The 19,730-nt window shown below is 30.3% G+C and overlaps 1 protein-coding gene across 1 annotated transcript; it reads left to right on the forward strand.

Annotated features, from left to right (window-relative positions):
- The first annotated feature begins 2,397 nt into the window (after positions 1–2,397).
- On the forward strand, positions 2,398–15,914 carry LOC107456588 (alpha-tocopherol transfer protein-like). Its single transcript, XM_016074494.3, has 5 exons — positions 2,398–2,731; positions 4,513–4,743; positions 7,936–8,132; positions 9,824–9,934; positions 14,603–15,914. The coding sequence occupies exons 1-5, from the start codon at positions 2,605–2,607 to the stop codon at positions 14,870–14,872; spliced, it is 936 nt and encodes a 311-aa protein (XP_015929980.2). The 5' UTR covers positions 2,398–2,604; the 3' UTR covers positions 14,873–15,914.
- The last annotated feature ends 3,816 nt before the right edge of the window (positions 15,915–19,730 follow it).

The raw sequence follows: 19,730 nt of genomic DNA on the forward strand, positions 1-19,730 counted from the left end.
CTCATGTGTATCCACTAACTAAAACAATATAAAAAATGTCAAGGAATGATAAAAATGACTACAACGGTGCTTCTAATAGTCTTAAATGAAACACCCAGATAATTGTTTGATAGCCTTTAGAGCAAAGTAAGATTTCAACCATCGGAAGTTCAAAGTATTTTTAATACTATCAGAAGATGCTCATTCTCTCCTCTTGATCATGGATAAAGTGTAATACGACTTATTTCGACAAACTAGTCGCCTTTAGCGACTAGGATAGCAACATATGAAAATTATGTTGTACGACATATAAACTTTTGCGGCAACCAAACCGAATGCTCAGCATAACTGTATGAAAGTATTCTAATTCTTTAATCCCTCCTCCAATTTTAGCACCTTAATTAGTTTTTAAACAATATATTAACCAAATGTTTTCATCGTCTAGCTCTTCCCCGTAGCTTTGCCTGTGCGGATAAGCTTTGATTTTAATTTCAACTATTTTCAAGGAATGTCTGCGATATTGTCAAAGTTGTTTGTGCATTGAATTTTAGAAATAATTTAAAATCTGTTTAGTAGCCATTAAATCACGCAAACCACAGTAACTTGGACATTTCAGAATAGTAGTCAGCAAAAGTATTAAAATTATTTCCATTTCTGTTATGAGCATGAAAAATCTCCCAGAAGAGAAAACTTTTCAACTTATATCAGCATTCTACTGCAGTGACGTCATTTTTTCAACTTTATAAAAAATCTCCTTGTTCCATCCACCAATAATGCGAACGAGTTGAATATGATTTTTTCTAGCATATGATTTTACAAAAATAATGAACACTGAACACATTTCACGGAATACCATTATGCACGTCACCTCAGAACTACACTTAAGGATGAATAGGCAAAGTACCTAGCTCCTTCATGAAAAAGAAGGATTTTAACGACAAATTAAAAGTGATAGTGTACAGCGGAGATGTATAAGGTACTACCATCACTTCACTTAATTGTCCACTGGAAATCCATCAATGAGAAATCAGTTACAAATGCAACCAATAGGAATACATTTCAATTGGGATACGAATGGTCCAATTGGATTCGTGCAAACTAAAATAGATTGAATGATAGTGAAACACTGATCTAGTTCGGCATCTGATTTTGGCATCTCTATTGAATAAAAGAGAAAGGTTAAAGGATTTGAAAGTTATAAATATTGAAAAGAAAACTATGTTGTGTTATTTCATTAATTCTACTTCATAGTGCCCCTCTTCAAAGCTTAGTCAGTTTTTTAAAAACAAATCAAATTGCGTTGACAAAATAAATTTTATTTGTTTTTAAAAAACTGACTTAGCTTTGAAAAGGGGCACTATAAAGTAGAATGAATGAAATAAGAGAATATAGGTATAAGAGTATTGGTATAAGAGAAAGAAATGAATGAGATGAGAGGTAGAAAATTTGTACCTGGGGAGTACAAATATTTGACAAACTTCTTACTAGAAGTTCAATTTTTATTACTTATATATTTTATTTTATGTATTCATTTATTATATTTTATGCGTTATACAACACGTATCATTTTATATGAATTATCTCGAGCAATATGCTTATTACTAATTCTTTACTCTCAATTTTAGGTAACAAGGACCTCAAGGATCCGCATCTCACAATGAAGGGGTAAAGGGCCGTTCCGGCCTCTGGCACCTCGATCCACCGACAGGACTAGGACTGTTATGTTAAAATACCACAGTTTGCATGAAGCGTAATAGCGCATAAATAAGGTTGCAAACTGTTTTAGTCAATAGTTAAATGCTAAAATGTGGAGCTCGAGAATTTAAAAAAGCTATTCAATTTAAATTAATTAACTCAAACACGTGACTCTGCAGTACGTGAGACACGTGGTATTTGTCTAATAACAGTAAATCAGTTTAATCACATCCAATTAATAGTAATGAATTCAAAATATGACATTCTTGTAAGATTTGTAAAATACAAGATAAAACTCAAATTATTGTATTGAACTCCTTTTTCTTAAAGAAATTACCATTTACAAATAAATAATACCCTTAAAATTACTCTTTCTTAATATTTGTGATTTTGTTGCGAGACATCTGATGGATAAATCTAATGATTATTATCTACATTAAGTATTACATTAGAATTAATCTAAAAATTACCATAATATCATGTTAAACAAAAGACAAACGACACAAAATTTTAACGAACTAAAATGATGCACGAAAAAGGAAATAATTTTTAAAATGCAGATGAATACAATGATAATGAGCCAGTCATTAATGCAGTTTTTTTTTTATTTCGGTTCAATAATCATACACAAAAAAAGAAGGTTGAATGGTGTGCGTTTATTGCGTTAATCGAAACTCGCGTAACCTTCAAATCTGAATAAATACGAACTGACCTACGAACTGCGCGTTTTTTCAGTTCATCCAAGAATTAGGATCTTCAAACGTTTCTTCATTCCTCGTTCTTAAAGTCTTCGAAGTTTCTTTGTTTTAAGTCTTCAATATTTGTTTTATGAATACATAAAGTGATAGTTCAAAATTTAATATATAATCAGACATTAGCTTATTGATTTCTGTAGTAGTTTTTTAGGTGTGAGCGTTTGGTTAGGCGAAAATGGAACTTTTACCCGTTTGGGTGGAGGGTTTAAGCCCTGAATTGGTGAAAAGAGCTCGGGATGATTTAGGAGAAACACCCGAAATACAAGCGGAAGCCTTGTTGGAATTAAGAAAGATGATAAATGGTGAGTTTAAAATATTTTATTTTATAAGCGGTGCTGATCAGCCCACCCAATTCTTAGTTCATGACTATCAATGTTCAACTCCGTAGCCTTTTAATTTTGAACCCAACTCAGACAAGGAAAATATTCTGGGATTGGATAATCTAGCCTTCGCTGGAGGACTCATTGATGGAACTAAGTCATATTTGTATTGCATGGAAACCACGGAAACCTCTCACTGTTAGCCCGACAGTTGGGCGGACTTTAAGTCATGATTCGTCTGCCAGTGAGAATATTTTACTTCAGTTTTGAGGTTACTCATTACCTCCTACACCAGAAAGCCACCACATGGTTTTTTATCAGTAGTCTGCGCAGACTATTTAAAAAGTGAACCAGTTGTGAGTATGAATCCAAATTCTTTTTTAAAAGTAATTGAGAGAAATATACCATAGATATTTGTGAATTGAATCTGTAGTAAGTAAAGCGAATTGAATCTGTTTTTAAGTAAATAAGACAAACCATTTATATTCAAACATTAAACAAATTTTTAGACATATATTTGCAACCACTATCTTATTTTTACTAGACTTTCTATTAAATGTTTCTTTTGTGTTTATCTTCATAGTGGTCTGATTGGACTATCTCAAAAAAACGTGGGGAGATTACTTTTGTCATACATTAGATTCTGCTTGATGCTAGAAACGTTTGTAAACCTAGTGATGTATTCGTTCATGCGTCTAATTGGCGCGTGTTCGTAGAGATAGGTATATAAGAAACGTTCGTAAACCTAGCGTTAAATAAAGGACTTATAGATGTTCTGCTTCATATCACAGAAATTTGGAATAGTGAATGAAAAAAATCTGTAAATTGTTTACAATTTCAAATTAATATTGAAATGTATATATTTGGAATTTTGCACAGAGAAACCAAATATATATTTAGAATATTCTTCAGTGAAAAGTTTTATGTACTATTTATTCTAATCTTCATAGTCTTCAAAAAAATACACAAGAGAAAAACAAGCAGTATACGGATGTAACATGTCCAATAAACGAGTAAAGCGAGCTCGCATTGCGAAGCAATTTTAGGGCTTGGAGAGCAGGTTGTGGAACTACTTTAATTTTTTAAATTTAAAAGCAAACGGATAAATTTTAAATTACATTTTAAAAGTTTATTATAGCTATCCCTTTGGTTTTGTATGTAAATTAAAGTTTTGCTCGTTTTGTTAGAAAAAGTCGGGGACGTTTTGGCCAAACAATCTCACCATTTTACAAACATTCTGTAACTTAAAAGCAGCGGGTTCGAATCCCACCGTTACATTTAAGTGATGCCCTGTTTTAACTTATGCTATATGTTATTCAACTTGACTAGGGTTATAAATCGGCCTTTCTAACTAGTACAAAAATATCCTATTTCAAGCTTGTATGCTTGTTGAGCAATCAGACGGGAACTGAGGAGACAGAGCTGGGATTTGACGAGCAATAGCGAGTAAGTGGGTGAATATCCTAGCTCATGTTTTAAAGCAAAGGTATAATTAAAAGGATAAAATGACTGCTAACACTTTTTGATATCACTTTTAAATTTTTAAAGTTTTTATTTTTGTCTCTTACGACAATTTCACAACAAAGCTTCCACAGGTTTTTTTTTTTCTTTTAAAAAATTCAAGAAAATTAATTACTTATAATTTCCAATATATTTATTGCAGAATTAACTAAACTTATTATTTTCTCAAATAAGTTTTAATTTTGTTTATAAAATTTTCTCTCACAAAACCTATTCTATATTTATTTTTTTCCCTCTGACAGATGACCCTGATTTCATTTGCCCAGAAAATGACACCTTTCTAATTCGATTTCTAAGAGTGAAGAAATATAACGCTAAAAAAACCTTCAAGACTCTTCGAAATTACTATGAATTTAAAAGAAAAGATCCTGGACTAATGACCGATAAAGTGAAGAAGATAATCGATTTAGGCCATATGCTAGTTTCTCCTTTAAGGGCACTTGATGGCGGGTTGGTTGCAAACTTTCAAGTGGGTAAGTTTGATTGGAATTTTATTTATCTTGCGTAGCGGCTACAAATTTATTTTCAGCTATGGAACTCTACATCAGATGTTCCCAAATCGTATTCCACTGCCCCCTAGGGTTCGATGGTAAGTTAAAGGGGCTCCGTAAGTTAGGACTTTTTTAATGCACAAATATTTTGGAACTTTTAATTATATTTAAATCTAATCAATAAGCCATTATTTACTTAATATTCAGGTTGCTTTTATGAAATTGTTCAAACTGAAATGGCAATAAAAATGAAATGGCGCTTTTTAAAAAAAGAAATATATAATTTTTTATTGACAATATATTATGAAAGAGGCATGCATTTAAAAAAATGATTTCAAGTTTCCCACTGTCTTTCAAATCAAAGTAAACTAATGAATTCGCTAATCAAGAAAGAATAACAATGTTCAACGTTTATAGAAGCTCCTTTTAGAGCTCATTTCAAAGAAAACCATAATTCGTCTCTTTCATTTGTTTTCAGTTTATGTTTATATTCAGTTATGTTTTCAGTTTCAGCACTAGGCTGCACAAAGCTCCAAGACTACGTATTTAGCAGTAAGACATAAAATCTAATTTAAGATTATTAATGATAAAGTGATGAAAAAAATTCATTCGTTTTATTTTATTTTATAACCGTCGTAGAACAGCAACTCAATTTTAAGTTTACGACTACCAATGTTCAACTTCGTAGTCTTGCAATTTTGAATCCAATCTAGAAGACAAGGGAACTCCTGGATCAAGTGTTGAGAGAAACTAGCCTTCGTGGAGGACGTTTTGATGAAACTAACCTGCATTTTCCTTAAAAGAGAGAAAAAGCATGAAAACCTCCCATGATTATCCTGACCGCAAGGTGACTCTAACACATGATCCGTCTACCACTGAGGATATTTTACGTCAGTACTGTGGTCTGTGTGAGCCGGATGCGGAATTCGTATCGACTAGCCATCGCTGGGATTCGAACCTGGTTTACTTTAGTGAAGGCGAACGCTCCATCACCTAAGCCACCACGGTTCCATTCTTTTTGTTTTATTTTATATTTTATTTTATATCTGTCATTGAACAGCCGATCTAGTTTTGAATTTACGACTACTAATGTTCAACTCCGTAGCCTTGTAGTTTTGAACCAATCCAGAATACAAGGAAACTCTTGAATCAGTACCCCAGAGGTATGATTTGTAATGGGAGCATGGAGGACTTTGCTCTTAGACAGATTTAACGTGCATCAGTCACCATTTACTACACGGTCTTCAGCTGGCAGGGAACGAACACACGAACTCTTGGACATGGGCCCAGAGGCCTACCAACCAGGCTATTCCGGCCCCCATTCGTTTTATTAAATAATCTTAAAATAAAATACTATATTATTATTCAATACGTTCACAATTATTTTTATATACCTTTTTTATAAAGTTGGGGCTCCGCCGAAAGAAGTTTGATCTTTTAGGATTCCATTGCCGAAAAAAAAATTGCGAACTTTTGCCTTAGATGGTCTACCTTCGTTCGGCGGAGCTCCAAGATGAAGTTCATTAGCAACAGTAAATATTCTAAAAAAGTGAGACTATTTTGAAAATATTTAATGTGAATAATCAATTCTTTGAATTTTTTTAATAAAAAACAGCCTTAGAATCAGATAAAATATCACGCTGTTGAATTATTAGGTCTGGAGCGTCTTCTAGTTTTGCATATGACAGATTCAGAATTAGAAATTGAATAATATAAGCTGAATTATGTATAAATTCAGTTATGGTTTCAAGGAAAGAATTGTTATAAATTGCCAGGTCGGTTTTCAGAGAAATATTATTCTATATTCTTGAATTTAGTCATTTTGAATTGAGAAATTTTCAAATTAAAAGATTAAGATTTTACATACATAATTTCTTAAAAATTACCAAAAATATAAAATATATTATTTGTTACTGAATGGATACAAACATAGTTACAGGTTTCAGTTCATAATTGTTTTTTTTCCCCTTCGTTTAAAAAAAAAAAAATTAGCCAAACTCGCAACAAAGACTAGCGAAACCTCTGTTACTTATCCATAGAACCCCAAGGTTCCACGGGCCACCTTTTAAGAGCCGTATATCCATCGTAAGCTTTTTTTAAAAAAATTAATGACTTTTTTTAAATAAAATTTGCTATCCATTTAGTACTTACAGTTTTGTTACAATATAGTTCATTTAAAAACATATAAATATATTTAGTGGGTAGTTTAAGTATTTCCTCAACCGGTGTGTACATACGCTACCCAACAATAATGGAAAAGACACTTTGAGTTTTAGAATTTTTTTTTAAATTTCTCAAGAAATACTTAAAGGATTAATTTATAACTTAAAAGATGTGCATCAGTGCAGTTTTTATACTTAGCAATAAGATTTAAAGCTTTCAAAGATACGGGAAACCGACAATTAATTACGAAAGAAGACAAGTATTTTTGAACACCCTATGGAAGAAAATTAAGAAATAAGCTTGCAATTTGTATCAATTACTTTATTTGCTCATTGAAATAACTGCAAAAACTTTCGTAAGCCTAGATTAAATATTTATGAAGATATGGACATTCAGACAAGAATTTCTTTTTTACATGGAGTTAATATAGAAATGTTTCTTATCATTTTGATTAGCCCTTTAATGGGCCCTTTATTTCTAGTAAAAGTAAATTAAAGTATTTTTGGAATTGAGATTGTCTTAAAAACAGTAATTGATATTAAAAAAACAAACTCATTTAGTTTATAAAAATGCCATTTTTTTGGTGGTTAATATATTTAACATGACCTATTAGGAACTTACTGACTTTTATTTTTCTTTATTTATAAAATAAATTCCTTAAATGTAACAGACTTCAAAAGGAATTATGTATTTTATAACTTTTATACGTTTTTTACAAGTGACAAATGGTTATCAATTTTATTCGAACTCACTTCAAGAAAGCTGAAGTTATTGAAAAATGGAAACCTAAATTAAAAGTGGTAAAACGTGGTGGTAAGTACACTTACCACGGCCTACAAAAGGGTTAAACCCTGTAACCGTTACTCATTTTCTTAAAATTAGCAATTTTTCAATAGCCTACAATACAAAAAGACGTAATATAAATATTTATCATCCTACAAGGGCTTTAAAATAAGCATCATGTTTTTATTTTACATTGATACTAAATAAGCTAAATTTATGTGCATATAGGTACTTTGGATTTCGGAAAATTTTCACTTGAAGAGTACTTTAGTGCAGCAATTCTCTGTTGTGAACAATATGCAGAAATTGAGGCAAATCAAGTGTGTGGAAATCATATAATTGTGGATTACAAGGGCGTTTCTCTTAAGAAGATTATAAACATGGCGTCACCTTCATTTTTAACTCAAATTGTCCAGGGGCTCGAAGTAAGTCTGCTAAATTATATAAAAAGTACATAGTACGTTACATAGTGAAACTTAACCCAATAATGTCTGAGTTTTCTTAAACGACGAAATTAAATGCCCCTTTATCAAAAAGAAAGTTTTACACGTTCGTTCAGATAAATCGAATTTCTCTCCTTTGTCTTTGAAAATACACTGTCCTACGGTTTCAAATTCATATTAAAATGTTCAAAACTATATTCAAATTGTTATTATACTACAGTAGCGGAACTATTTTGTTTCGACTAAGAAAAATGCTAACATTGAAAAATTTGTGCTACCATTTTCTTGACGCAGCTTTTCGAAGCTCTGTCGCCAAGTAAAATAAAAAAGCCACAGTTTCAGTGCCTTACACTTGAAGCAATGCGATCATTTTAAACTATATATATATATATATATATAATCTAGCCATGAAGAATTTATTATATGGGCCTTAGAACAGACAAATAATTTGAATGTTCTTAAAGTAATAAAGTTTTTTCTTAAAAATCGCCTATTTAGTGACATTTTTCCACTTAGAGAAAAAAAAAAATTATCAAAATCATTGCCGTATTCTCAGTTTTTGGAGATATTTATGAGTCCACGTTATGCAGCATTGGAGTAAGTTTTTAAATATTTTAAAATTCGACCACAAAAGCTTTTGATTTTCACAAAACAGTTACTTTCCTCCATATTAAAGTTTTGCGCTATTTTCAAAATTAGCCTAGACAGTGCTGGTTTTTGCTAGGCTAAACTTGACCTAATAGTCATAACTAACAGTTGCAAACTCAAAGCAGTTTTAAAAATAGCATATTATTCGTAAAAAAGCATCATTTCATATTACGACGGAAACTCCAAAAAACAGCCTTAAACAATGAAACATTTATAATAAAACCATTTGGGCGAACAATGCGCAAAAAAGGACCACTTTGAATAACTTTTGATCCAATGATCACATCTTCAAGTTTTAGGACTCGATCTTCATGGTTTGAGGGGGTGGCCTCAAATATGCTAATTAATTAGTGCTGACGATATTTTAAGTTACAATATCAGACACAAAAACGTACTTTCTCTGAACAAACATACCATCTTTTCTACGGATTCGGATTTTTGACCCCTGAAATATAGGGGGTAGCCGCAATCTAGGGAATATGGTCACAATAGTTTGGTCAGTACAGCGGTCCAATGTTTGGACCCCTAAATAATAATTTTATTTTTTACTTATTCTACCATATCTAGAGTACTTTTTAAGCGAATTGAAGCATTTTTGCACAAAATTATAAAATTCGTTCATTTAAAGAAATTTTAGTAAATATTTTTTATAATATTATTTAATAATAATCGAAATAGGTTTGAATAGTAAGGTATATAATTTTTGCCTCATTTTATAGTATCTAAACCTGTTTAAATTTTTGTATCATTTTAAAGTATCTCAAGTAAAGTATCTTAACCTGTCAAATTACTAAATTGGAGCAAAATCGGTCAAATAATATCTGAAAAATAGAATTAAAAAAAAATTCTATATTTAAAATTCGACATCTTAGGAACTATTCGACCGATTTCGCTCAAATTTTATATTTTGTTATGTAAAGTTATATATTTTAAAATGATGCAACAAATGGATTAACTTACAATTGATTACCCTTTCTTTCTTATTTAGTCTTTTCTAACAAAATATAACACATTATTATTTTCAGGATTGTTGGCCTCATCGTATAAATAGTTTTACTATTGTCAATGAACCATTTTACTTCAACCTACTTTTCAATGTTATATGGCCAATGTTTTCTAAAAAAATGAAGGAAAGAGTGAGTATATCAGTGTTCCCGTATATGCATTTTTTAAAACGCACATTTATCTTACCATGCTACACTATCATTATACAAATTCATTATGTATGGTATGACAAATGTCAAATATAATTCACTTTTACTAATTTGCTCGCCACAGTTGAAAATACATGCATTAAAGAATTGCGGAAAATATTTAATAAAATTCGCCATAAAAGTTTATTTCACCATGCTACTTTGCAAATTAACGATGTATGGTATGAAAACTGTCAAAGATAATTAACTTTTAATAACTCGCACACAACTGTTGAAAATGTAAGTGTTAAAAAAATATCGGAAAATATTTTTGATTTGATAAAATTTGACATATAAATTTATTTAACCATGCTACGCTTCAAATTCATTGTACATGGTATGAAAATTGTCAAAGATAACTAACTTTTAATAATTCGCACACAACTGTTACAAATATAAGAACTAAAGAAATAGCGAAAAATATTTTTTTAAATAAAATTTGCGGTATAAATTTATTTTACCATGCTGCGCAATAAATTAATTATGTATGGTATAGAAATCGCCAAAGATAGTTAACTTTTACTAATTTTCTCGCAACAGTTGAAAATGCGAATATTAAAGGAATTGCGGAAAATATTTCTTTTTAAAATTGCCATATAAATTTATTTTACCAAGCTACGCTATAGTTAATTACGTATGGCATGAAAATCGTCAAAGAAAATTAAATTTAACTAATTTGCTCACAACTGTTGAAAATGTGTTAAAGGAATAGCGGAAAATATTTTTTTAATAATATTTACCATACAAATTTATTTCACCATGCTACACTACAAATTCATTACGTATGGTATGAAAACTGACAAAGATAATTAACTTTTAATAATTCGCACACAACCGTTGAATTGTGAAAGAGTTAAAGAAATAGCGGAAAAATTTTTTTCATAAACTTTGCCGTATAAATTTATTTCACCAGACTACACTACAAATTCATTACGTATGGTATGAAAACTAACAAAGATAATTAACTTTTAATAATTCGCACACAACTGTTAAAAATGTACATGCTAAAAGAAATGCAGAAAATATTTAATAAAATTTGATATGTTCATTTATTTTACCATGCTACACTACAAATTAAGTATGGTAGGGAAACTGTCAAAAATAATTAACTTTTTTTCTAATTTTTTCGCATCAGTTAAAAATGCAAGGTCAGAGAAATGCGGAAAAAATATTTTTAATGAAATTTACCATGGAAATTTATATCACCATGTTATACTACAAATTCATTATATACGGTATGAAAGAAAACTAAGTCATAAGAAAACCATAAAAAAAACTAATAATGGTTCAAAATTTAAGTTCAAACTTATAAGAATTAATTTAATATACACCACTTTAGATTTTAGATATCTGGTAGGGAATATTTTAGGCTTTCCTCGGCCATTAGAAACATTTATCATCGTGTTAGTAAATGCACATTATTGTTGGTTAGAAGTTTCGATTTTGAAATAACACTTTAACCCATTTAAATCTAATTTTGAGAAAATTCCATTATTTGTATTGACTTAAAAAACATTTTGTGAAAATTGTGGTTTGACAATTCTCAGGGCTGGCAACTACTACAATTATTGCGAAATATCTTACAGCGTGGTAAACAATTAAAAACTAAAGTTCTCAAAATTGTTTTTAATTCTGCCAAAATTTTGAAAGTCTCTCCTCGATCAAGTTGTAAGAAAATGTCGTTTCATACGAACTTTTGAATCATTTAAATGTAGTGTTTAGGAAAATAACTTTGTATCAACTGTGCAAAGAAATGACTCATAAATTGAAACACAAATTTCAAGCTGTCACTAGAACAAAATGTCGCAGGAAAACGTAAAAAGTTGACACCCCTGAATTACGCTTAGATAAATCTAATGTTTTGTAGTGTTAGCTTCCACTTTAGTTTTAAAACATTGCAGTTGTTCAATTTCAGATCAGAATATATACATTTATAAAAGTATTAACAAATTGTATTAGGAATGCCAACGGCTCCGCTATCTGCAAAAGTTTTAGTAAATTGGTAATGAGCTGCGGTGATTCAGAGAATAGAGCGTTCGCCTTCCAATGATGACCCGGGTTCGAATCCCAGCAATGCCTGGTCGATTTAAATTCCGCACTCGGCTCTTCACTAAATATACACACATTGCTGACCTAAAATATCCTCAGTGATAGACGGATCATGGATTAGAGTCACCTTGTCGTCAAGCTAACCATGGGAGGTTTTCGTGGTTTTCCTCTCCATGTAACAGGTTAGTTCCATCAAAAAAGTCCTCCACGAAATCGATATTCTTCTAATACTTAATCTAGGAGTTCTTTTGACTTCTGGATTAGGTTCAAAATTACAATGCTACGGTGTTGAACATTAATAGTTGTAAACCCAAAACTGGGTCGGCTGTTCAACGACGGTTATGAACGGTTGGCAATGTTTAAAATAATAACACTTGTAGAATAAGGCAAATTACAACTACTCTTTAGAAGTGTCACAACTAAATAACTGCAATGAATTTGCAGCTCATATGATACTTTTGAAGTGCAATGATGAAAAAATTACTTCAAATGAAAAATAATAAACTAACAATAACTTAAATTTCAGTTCTACGAGAAAATATTTTTGTTACAAAACGGAGTAAGTTATCATCTCTGTCTCGTTTCTCCAAGATAAAAAAGTTTATTATCTTGATAAGTTCATAAAACATAAAGCTTACGGGAACGTTGCCCTTTAATGGGTTAACATTGAGAGGTCAAGTAGTTTCAGACAGATGTATATTTCATAGACATAGTGGTATTTAGAAATGTAACCTATAACCTAAGTTTTTTTTTTCCATTACATTTTCAAATTTTTCTGAAACCTATAGAAACCACGAGACTTCTTAGGAGGATATTTTTTTATTTGAGAAGTACTATGTAGTGGTGTGAAATAATGAAAATTTATATATATATATTTTTTGTACCAATTTTTAAAAATTGAAGTCTTGTGAGAACTCATTATAATATATAATTTATTATTAATTATTATTTAGTTTTTATTCGCATACCATTATTTTGCAAATTCGAAAACAATTAGCTTATTCGGAATTTTTTTTTATTTATTTTGCAGCGCAATGTTGCCAATCTGGCAGCACTTAATCCAAAAATGTTAAAATTGGTTGCTATATAAAAACTGATGGCGAATTAAATAGCAACTCTTGTAGAATAAGGATAATTACTAGTCCTAGCAGCGTCCTCTTTCCCATCCTCCATCAGCTAACCTTTGCTGAGACGAGATGTTTGCAATGGAGTTCATACCTGCCAACTTTCACTCTTTCCGAGAATGGATTTTCAGAATGGTTGTAAAACAATAAACGAAAAACAATCTGACTCAAAAATATATTTATATTTTGATCACGTTGAAATTTGCTTGCGCAAGAATTATTATGCTTTGCTATATTTATTGTAATTATCTATATGAAGTGGTAGTCAAACTCATTTATAGTTATCATTATAATTCAAAAAATTAATTGGAATTACCTTAGTATTGCTACCACTTTAAATATGAAAATAAAATCTTGGGGAAAATCCGGAAGAGTTGGCAGGTATGGGAGTTGCATTTCATATGATACTTCGAACTTTTGATGAGTTGTGGTGGAAAAAATACTGAACTAAAAACGGCCTAAACTTCCCTTACCGCTCGAAAATACATTTTTACAAAGCTGAGCTTTTCTGAGTTACATTATGAAATACCCTGTATATACAACGCCTCCTATACCTTAAAGCCTCCACGCGGTTTCTATAAGTAGTCCGATCTGCCCACTATGAAGTTAAACCATTACGAAAGAGCCATTTAATAGAAAATCTACTAAAGATAAGAAAGTGGTAGCAAATATATGTCTAAAAATTTTTTTAATTAATGAATATGATTCGTTTGTCTTATTTACTTGTCAACCACTACTGATTCAATTCTCAAATATATATGATATATTTCTCTTAAGTACTTTAAAAAAAGAATTTGGGTTCATGCCCACAACTGGTTCACTTTTCAAATAGTCTGCGCAGACTACTTATAAAAAACCGTGCGGAGGCTTTTTAATGTAGGAGGAGATGGTATATGCAGCCTGGTCAGTGAAGGACTGGCAGATTTTTGAAATAAAAATCCCAATAATAAAATGTAAGTTGATTCTTGAAATTTTCCTGGATGACCTTTCAAATTTAGTTGCGAAAGGTGCCAACTAAAGGCGCGATATGCAATACGAAGTTCCTGAAAGGAATTCGAATGTCATAGGTAATACTTATCTGTGATATACCAGTACCACAAACACATAGTAGATGGCCGGTATTACAAACACATGTCAACCTAAAACTAATAGTCTAGTTTGGTTTGCAAATCCATTTGTAGGCAACTTTTTGATTAATTTCCAAAAGTTCTGTATTAAATTTTCTCACCTATAACAATAAACATACCGATTGTTTCATTCCTCCATTATCTTTTGTTTCCACGATTTTTTAATTTTAAAATCATCCAGTTCTCCGCAGGCAACATTGCACATTTTCAACTATAATATATTAAAATCCTATGAATCTAATATACAATTGTAATTAAACAGTTGTGTTGCCGTAACTTTCGAAATAATTATATTTTGTTTTATTTTTCAGATTTCCTTAGTTGGAAGTAATCTATCGATCTTGCATAAGAAATTTCCAAAAGAATGTCTGCCTGAGAAATTGGGAGGATTTCTTGGACAGGAAGCACACATTGAATTTCGAGATAAAACTATTGCGAATCAGTTGGAAATTGAAAGACTCAAGAAATACAGCTTTCATCGTACTCAGAAACCAGTCAAAAAACTTTCCAGTTGCGGCTTAGAAGAAAATACAAACTTCACACAAAACAATTCAACTACTGTTTCTAATGTAGTCATCTAAGGCAAAATTACTCAAGAAATATTTTATCTGGTTTTAAGTATTTTGGACGAAATGAAAGGCAATTTGAAATCATGAAAAAGGTTATTTTTCGCATAAGTGATAAAAATTTTCATAATTTATCTGCATCTAAAACTATTTTTTAATAATTCGTTTCAATTGATTTGTTTATAAAGCATTCACTCTTTTGTTTAAAAACGCATAAAAAGCTGTTCAATAAGAAGAACGTGAAATTTTAAATAGCTTAAAATAGGAGAGCTGATATTAAAATTAAAAATCTAGAGAACAAAAGGTGAATAAGGAATGAAACAAACGGTAATTTAATTGTAACAGTTGTAATTTTAAAAAAAAATTTCTTACAAAACGTTTGGAATTTAGCTACGAAATTTACTGTATTAAACTCAATTATGTAATGCCGTAGTAATAAAAATGTCGCTGGACTGTAATAACAATTTGTATTACTTTTTTTAGTAGAATATGATTTCGTGATCAATCTTTTAGCACGTACATCTTTATCCATTTTATTTTGGATGTATATATATATATTATTTCCATTAAACATCATTCATTACTTTTATGTCGTTAATACGTAATAGATAATTTTTCGTATAAGGAATGAAACAAACGGTAAATTTATTGTGAAAGCTGTAAATTATTTTTTACAAAATGTTTGGAATTTAGTTACGAAAATTGCTTTACAAAGTTCAATAGCGTAATGCTATAATAATACAAATGTCGTAAGACTGTATAATCACATTTTTCTTTCTTTTTTCAGTAAAGGAATATGGTTTCGTGATCATTCCTTTAACTCATATTTCTTTATCTATTTTATTTTGGAAATATATATATGTACTTAATTTTTCATTAAACATTATTCATTGCTTTTACATTATTGATTCGTTATAGATAATTTTTCATGTAATTATATAATGACAAATTTAAAATATTTTGCAGAAAATGTAAGATACTTTGAGTTTAGTCTTATTTACTATACATTATTTTTGTAACTATATAAAATAAAATTGATTATAAAAGTTTGATTTTATTTCTCCCATAAGCTTACTTAATTCTGATATGGTTTCAGATTGAAAGGTAGTCGGAAACGATAACAGGATTGCAAAAAGCTTACACATCAAAAACATTGACTGGCTATTATCATACAAAAGCAACCTCAAAAGTAGTCTCCTTTTTTTCAAATAAAAAATTGGTTTATTTTCTAATATAATTTATTATTTTTAAAACCTGAATAATTTTTGCTTTTCTAAATAATGGTCACTTCCATAAATGTGTTTTCGTGGACATTATGTCTGTTTTGGAATACCTATATCATACCAACTCTCCATTACGTCCTTGAACCTCCTCTTTCAGTTCATAACCTGTTAAACCGTCACTCGAGCAGTACTTTTATTGTTATGCACTATCATTACGCACCTCTGCATGCCCATTTCTCCTGCTTTTACGCGAGATTTTTTCCAAATATTTAAAATTGTATTAAATTTTATACTTTTAGATTCTATTTTTGGTTTAATATATTCAATTTTTAATGATTTTTATTATTTTTAATACATAAATATCTATGATCATACCTGATATTCTTGCGATAAAATAAAGTCCCGCAAACTGAACAAATTAAGCTAACCTTAGTTATTTCGATACCATTTCAAATATTGTAGGAAGTGAGAATTTCTAGGTTGGTATCTGTTCACATCCATTTTTTATTCCGTGCAATGACTACCTTCTGTTCTCTATGTTGTTGAAATATTTAGCCTTTTAACTTAGTCCTTAAAGTTGGATGTAATAATGAATGAAATTAATATCTAAATTTGAAGGAAAACTCAATCCTTCATCTGACCTTTAATATAATATTTAAAATTTTAAATTGGTTAAAAAATTTATTCTCTATAAGCTACCATTTTAATATTAAAAATGCCCATCACAAATTTAAAATTAGATTATAATTTAAATATTGCAATTTCAGATTTTTTGAAAAAACCATGGCACCGCAGGATTCAACGAAATTTTTGCTTTCGAAAACTTAAGAGAAGACGTAAACCTCAGGCCGATGGCAGCTTACTTTTGCAGTGACGTGATTTTATCTAAAATTCAAAATATTTAAATTCCTTTTACTTCAATTGCATTCCAATTACCAGAAAGAACCACCCCAAAGATCACAATTCAAGACGAATGGGAAAAAGGACGCTAACTGCCCCAGGCGCCCAGATATATTTCGATGATGATGAATTTAAATATTGCATTCTAGAGTGTATAAATTATCTTTAATTAACAACAAAATATCTTTCCTAACACTTTTTACGATTCAAACAATTGCTTCAGGTCTTTATCAGGAATTAGGCATCTTTTCTCTATGTATTCTCATTCAAATAGTCCAGTGTTTATCAAAGTGTGGTACGCGAACCCCCAGGGGCACAGGAACAGTTAAGCGGGGGTGCACGTTCCTATGCAAAGTATCTTGCAACTAACGAAAATTTAAAAAACATTTATTTAAAAACACCGCTAGCCATGAAAATTTACGATTACGTATTTTTCTATTGGCTATTCTTGACAGAGTTGACACTTAATAATTAGTGGTGCTAACATTCAGTTATGATTTTTAATTAATGTGCACTTTTTTATAGTAAAAAATACTTTCCTTTTTTTAGTGGTACACAGCGTTACGAAAATTTAGAAAAAGTACACAAAAGTCACAAGTTAGGGAAACACTGAAATAGTCCATCATTTTCTCTAGTGTGTGTAAGAAAATACTGCAAAGGTCGTCCTTGTTTTGGGTGATCAACTCAACATTACATTTTATTTTCATGAGCAAAAGCTATAAGACTTAGAAACTTGAAATTACGAAGTTGTATGGGAAAATAAATAGTAAAAAGATGGAATAAAAAAACCAACATTCGATAATTTTAATGAGTAAAAAATAATACATTAAAACATCAACTTAGCTACCAGTAGATTAAATTTTTACAGAAAACGTAGAAAGTTGGCAGCCCTGCATGCAATATAAAAAGGAGAGAAAAAAACAAGTTGAGATATACTGCCCGCTGAAATACGATTACATAGTTAGGCTAAAAGGGGCTATGTTCAATGGTAGCGCTAGTTTTTTTTACCCCGAAATGTATGTATAGTAGTAATTGTAAGAGCTTTTTCATGAATTTTCCCCCCATGCTTTTTCGTATTGATTTAATTTAAATTATATTTTGCTTAGACTAATAAGACGATAATTTCGATGGTGTGTAGAAAAGCGCACAAAGAATATGATGGAATAAAAAATTTAATAACTAGTTCAAGACTTATTAACTGTTAAACTTGTAGTAAAAACATTCCATGTAGACAACCCTGCATTCTGCAGGAATACAATGCAGACTTGAAATTCGACGTACTGAAAAGACCATTTTCATTTAAGAACAAACCCCCCTTTTTTTTTAACATTAATATTTTTAAAAGTTATCGGAAGTGTTTTTATATGCTTTTTTAGCATTTTTTTAAAATTTTCTTGCATTAATTTCTAACTGCTTATCCATAGTTCTTAAAAAAATAACCTTTTTCGAGATCTTCATTTCATAACCTCGCTCTTGATTGGTTTTAAAAGTAAGGAAAAAAATGAACATATATATAAAAATGAAAATATATTTAAAAAATATGGAATTGTCGTCGTGGTAAAAATAGGCTATAGAATCTAAGTGATTTAACTGATTTCTAACTATATACCAAATTATCTTGTGAATTAAAGAAAATATATCAAAAATTTATAACAGAATATATAACAGAACAATTAAAAATTTTAACATTTTTAACAGCCTCATGAAACATTTGTCACCATTTTTTAACATTTTCGGTCTGCCATCTTCGTCTCTTCGCCTAATGCGATTAAATCGTAAATTCGTCGAAACAATTGTGTTTTATCGAAAGTATTGGCGAATGGATTTTTTTTACCAAAAGAAAAATATATATTCCCATTGATCTAGGGAAAAAAATGTATTTAAAAAAAAAAAAAAAAAAAACAAATATTTTTTTTTTCAATTCTTATATAAGATAAAAGTTTTACAGTAAGACAATAAAATCTTTATTATTTGTACTAATCTGATAAAATTCTAATCAGAACATTTTAAAGTTCTGATTAGAGACTTTTTACTAAAAGTTTGTGTCAGTCAAAGTCCTTAGAAAAAAAAAAACAAGAGTGAGTGAAAATGCATATTTTTGTAAAAACCCTGACTGGAAAAACAATAACTCTTGAAGTAGAGTCGTCTGACACCATCAATATTGTGAAACAAAAAATTCAAGATGAAGAAGGAATTCCTCCAGATCAACAAAGGCTGATATTTGCGGGTAAGCAGTTGGATGACAATCGCACTCTATCAGATTATGACATTCAAAAAGAATCAACGCCTCACATGGTGCTNTCAGGGAAATGAGCAATGGGTGAAAGCCCTTATATAGCAAGACGGAAAAGAGAAAAACCTGGTACGTAAAACATTTCATTCCAGCATTTTTTTCGAAAAAAATGAAATATCTGTAACTATCAAGATTTCTTTTATAATTCTGGCATATATATAGAACTGTTTCTTTTCCATAATAAAGTAGATATTGTTGAAAAATTTAAAAAAAGAATAAGTAAACTCCTCCCCAAAACTAGCTATAACTGAAATGGTTTTACTACCAGCCTTTCCTCTTTTCCGTCTCGCTTTCACCCCTGCTGCTTATTCATAGTTCTTGAAGTAATAACCCCTTTCGAGATCTTCATTTCATAACCTCGCTCTTGATTGGTTTTTAAAAGTAAGGAAAAAATGAACAAATATATCTTTAAAAAAATGGAATCGCCGTCGTGGTAAAAATTGCCTATAGAGTCTGA

The sequence above is a fragment of the Parasteatoda tepidariorum genome, chromosome 9 (genome assembly GCF_043381705.1).
Source record: "Parasteatoda tepidariorum isolate YZ-2023 chromosome 9, CAS_Ptep_4.0, whole genome shotgun sequence".
Classification (NCBI taxonomy): Eukaryota; Metazoa; Arthropoda; class Arachnida; order Araneae; family Theridiidae; genus Parasteatoda; species Parasteatoda tepidariorum.

Excerpts from the sequence above, each read along its gene's own strand:
- LOC107456588 (XM_016074494.3), top strand. The coding sequence starts at position 2,605 with ATGGAACTTTTACCCGTTTGGGTGGAGGGTTTAAGCCCTGAATTGGTG. Across the intron at positions 2,732-4,512 it reads ATTAAGAAAGATGATAAATG|ATGACCCTGATTTCATTTGC; the intron begins GTGAGTTTAAAA and ends TCCCTCTGACAG. Across the intron at positions 8,133-9,823 it reads AAATTGTCCAGGGGCTCGAA|GATTGTTGGCCTCATCGTAT; the intron begins GTAAGTCTGCTA and ends TATTATTTTCAG.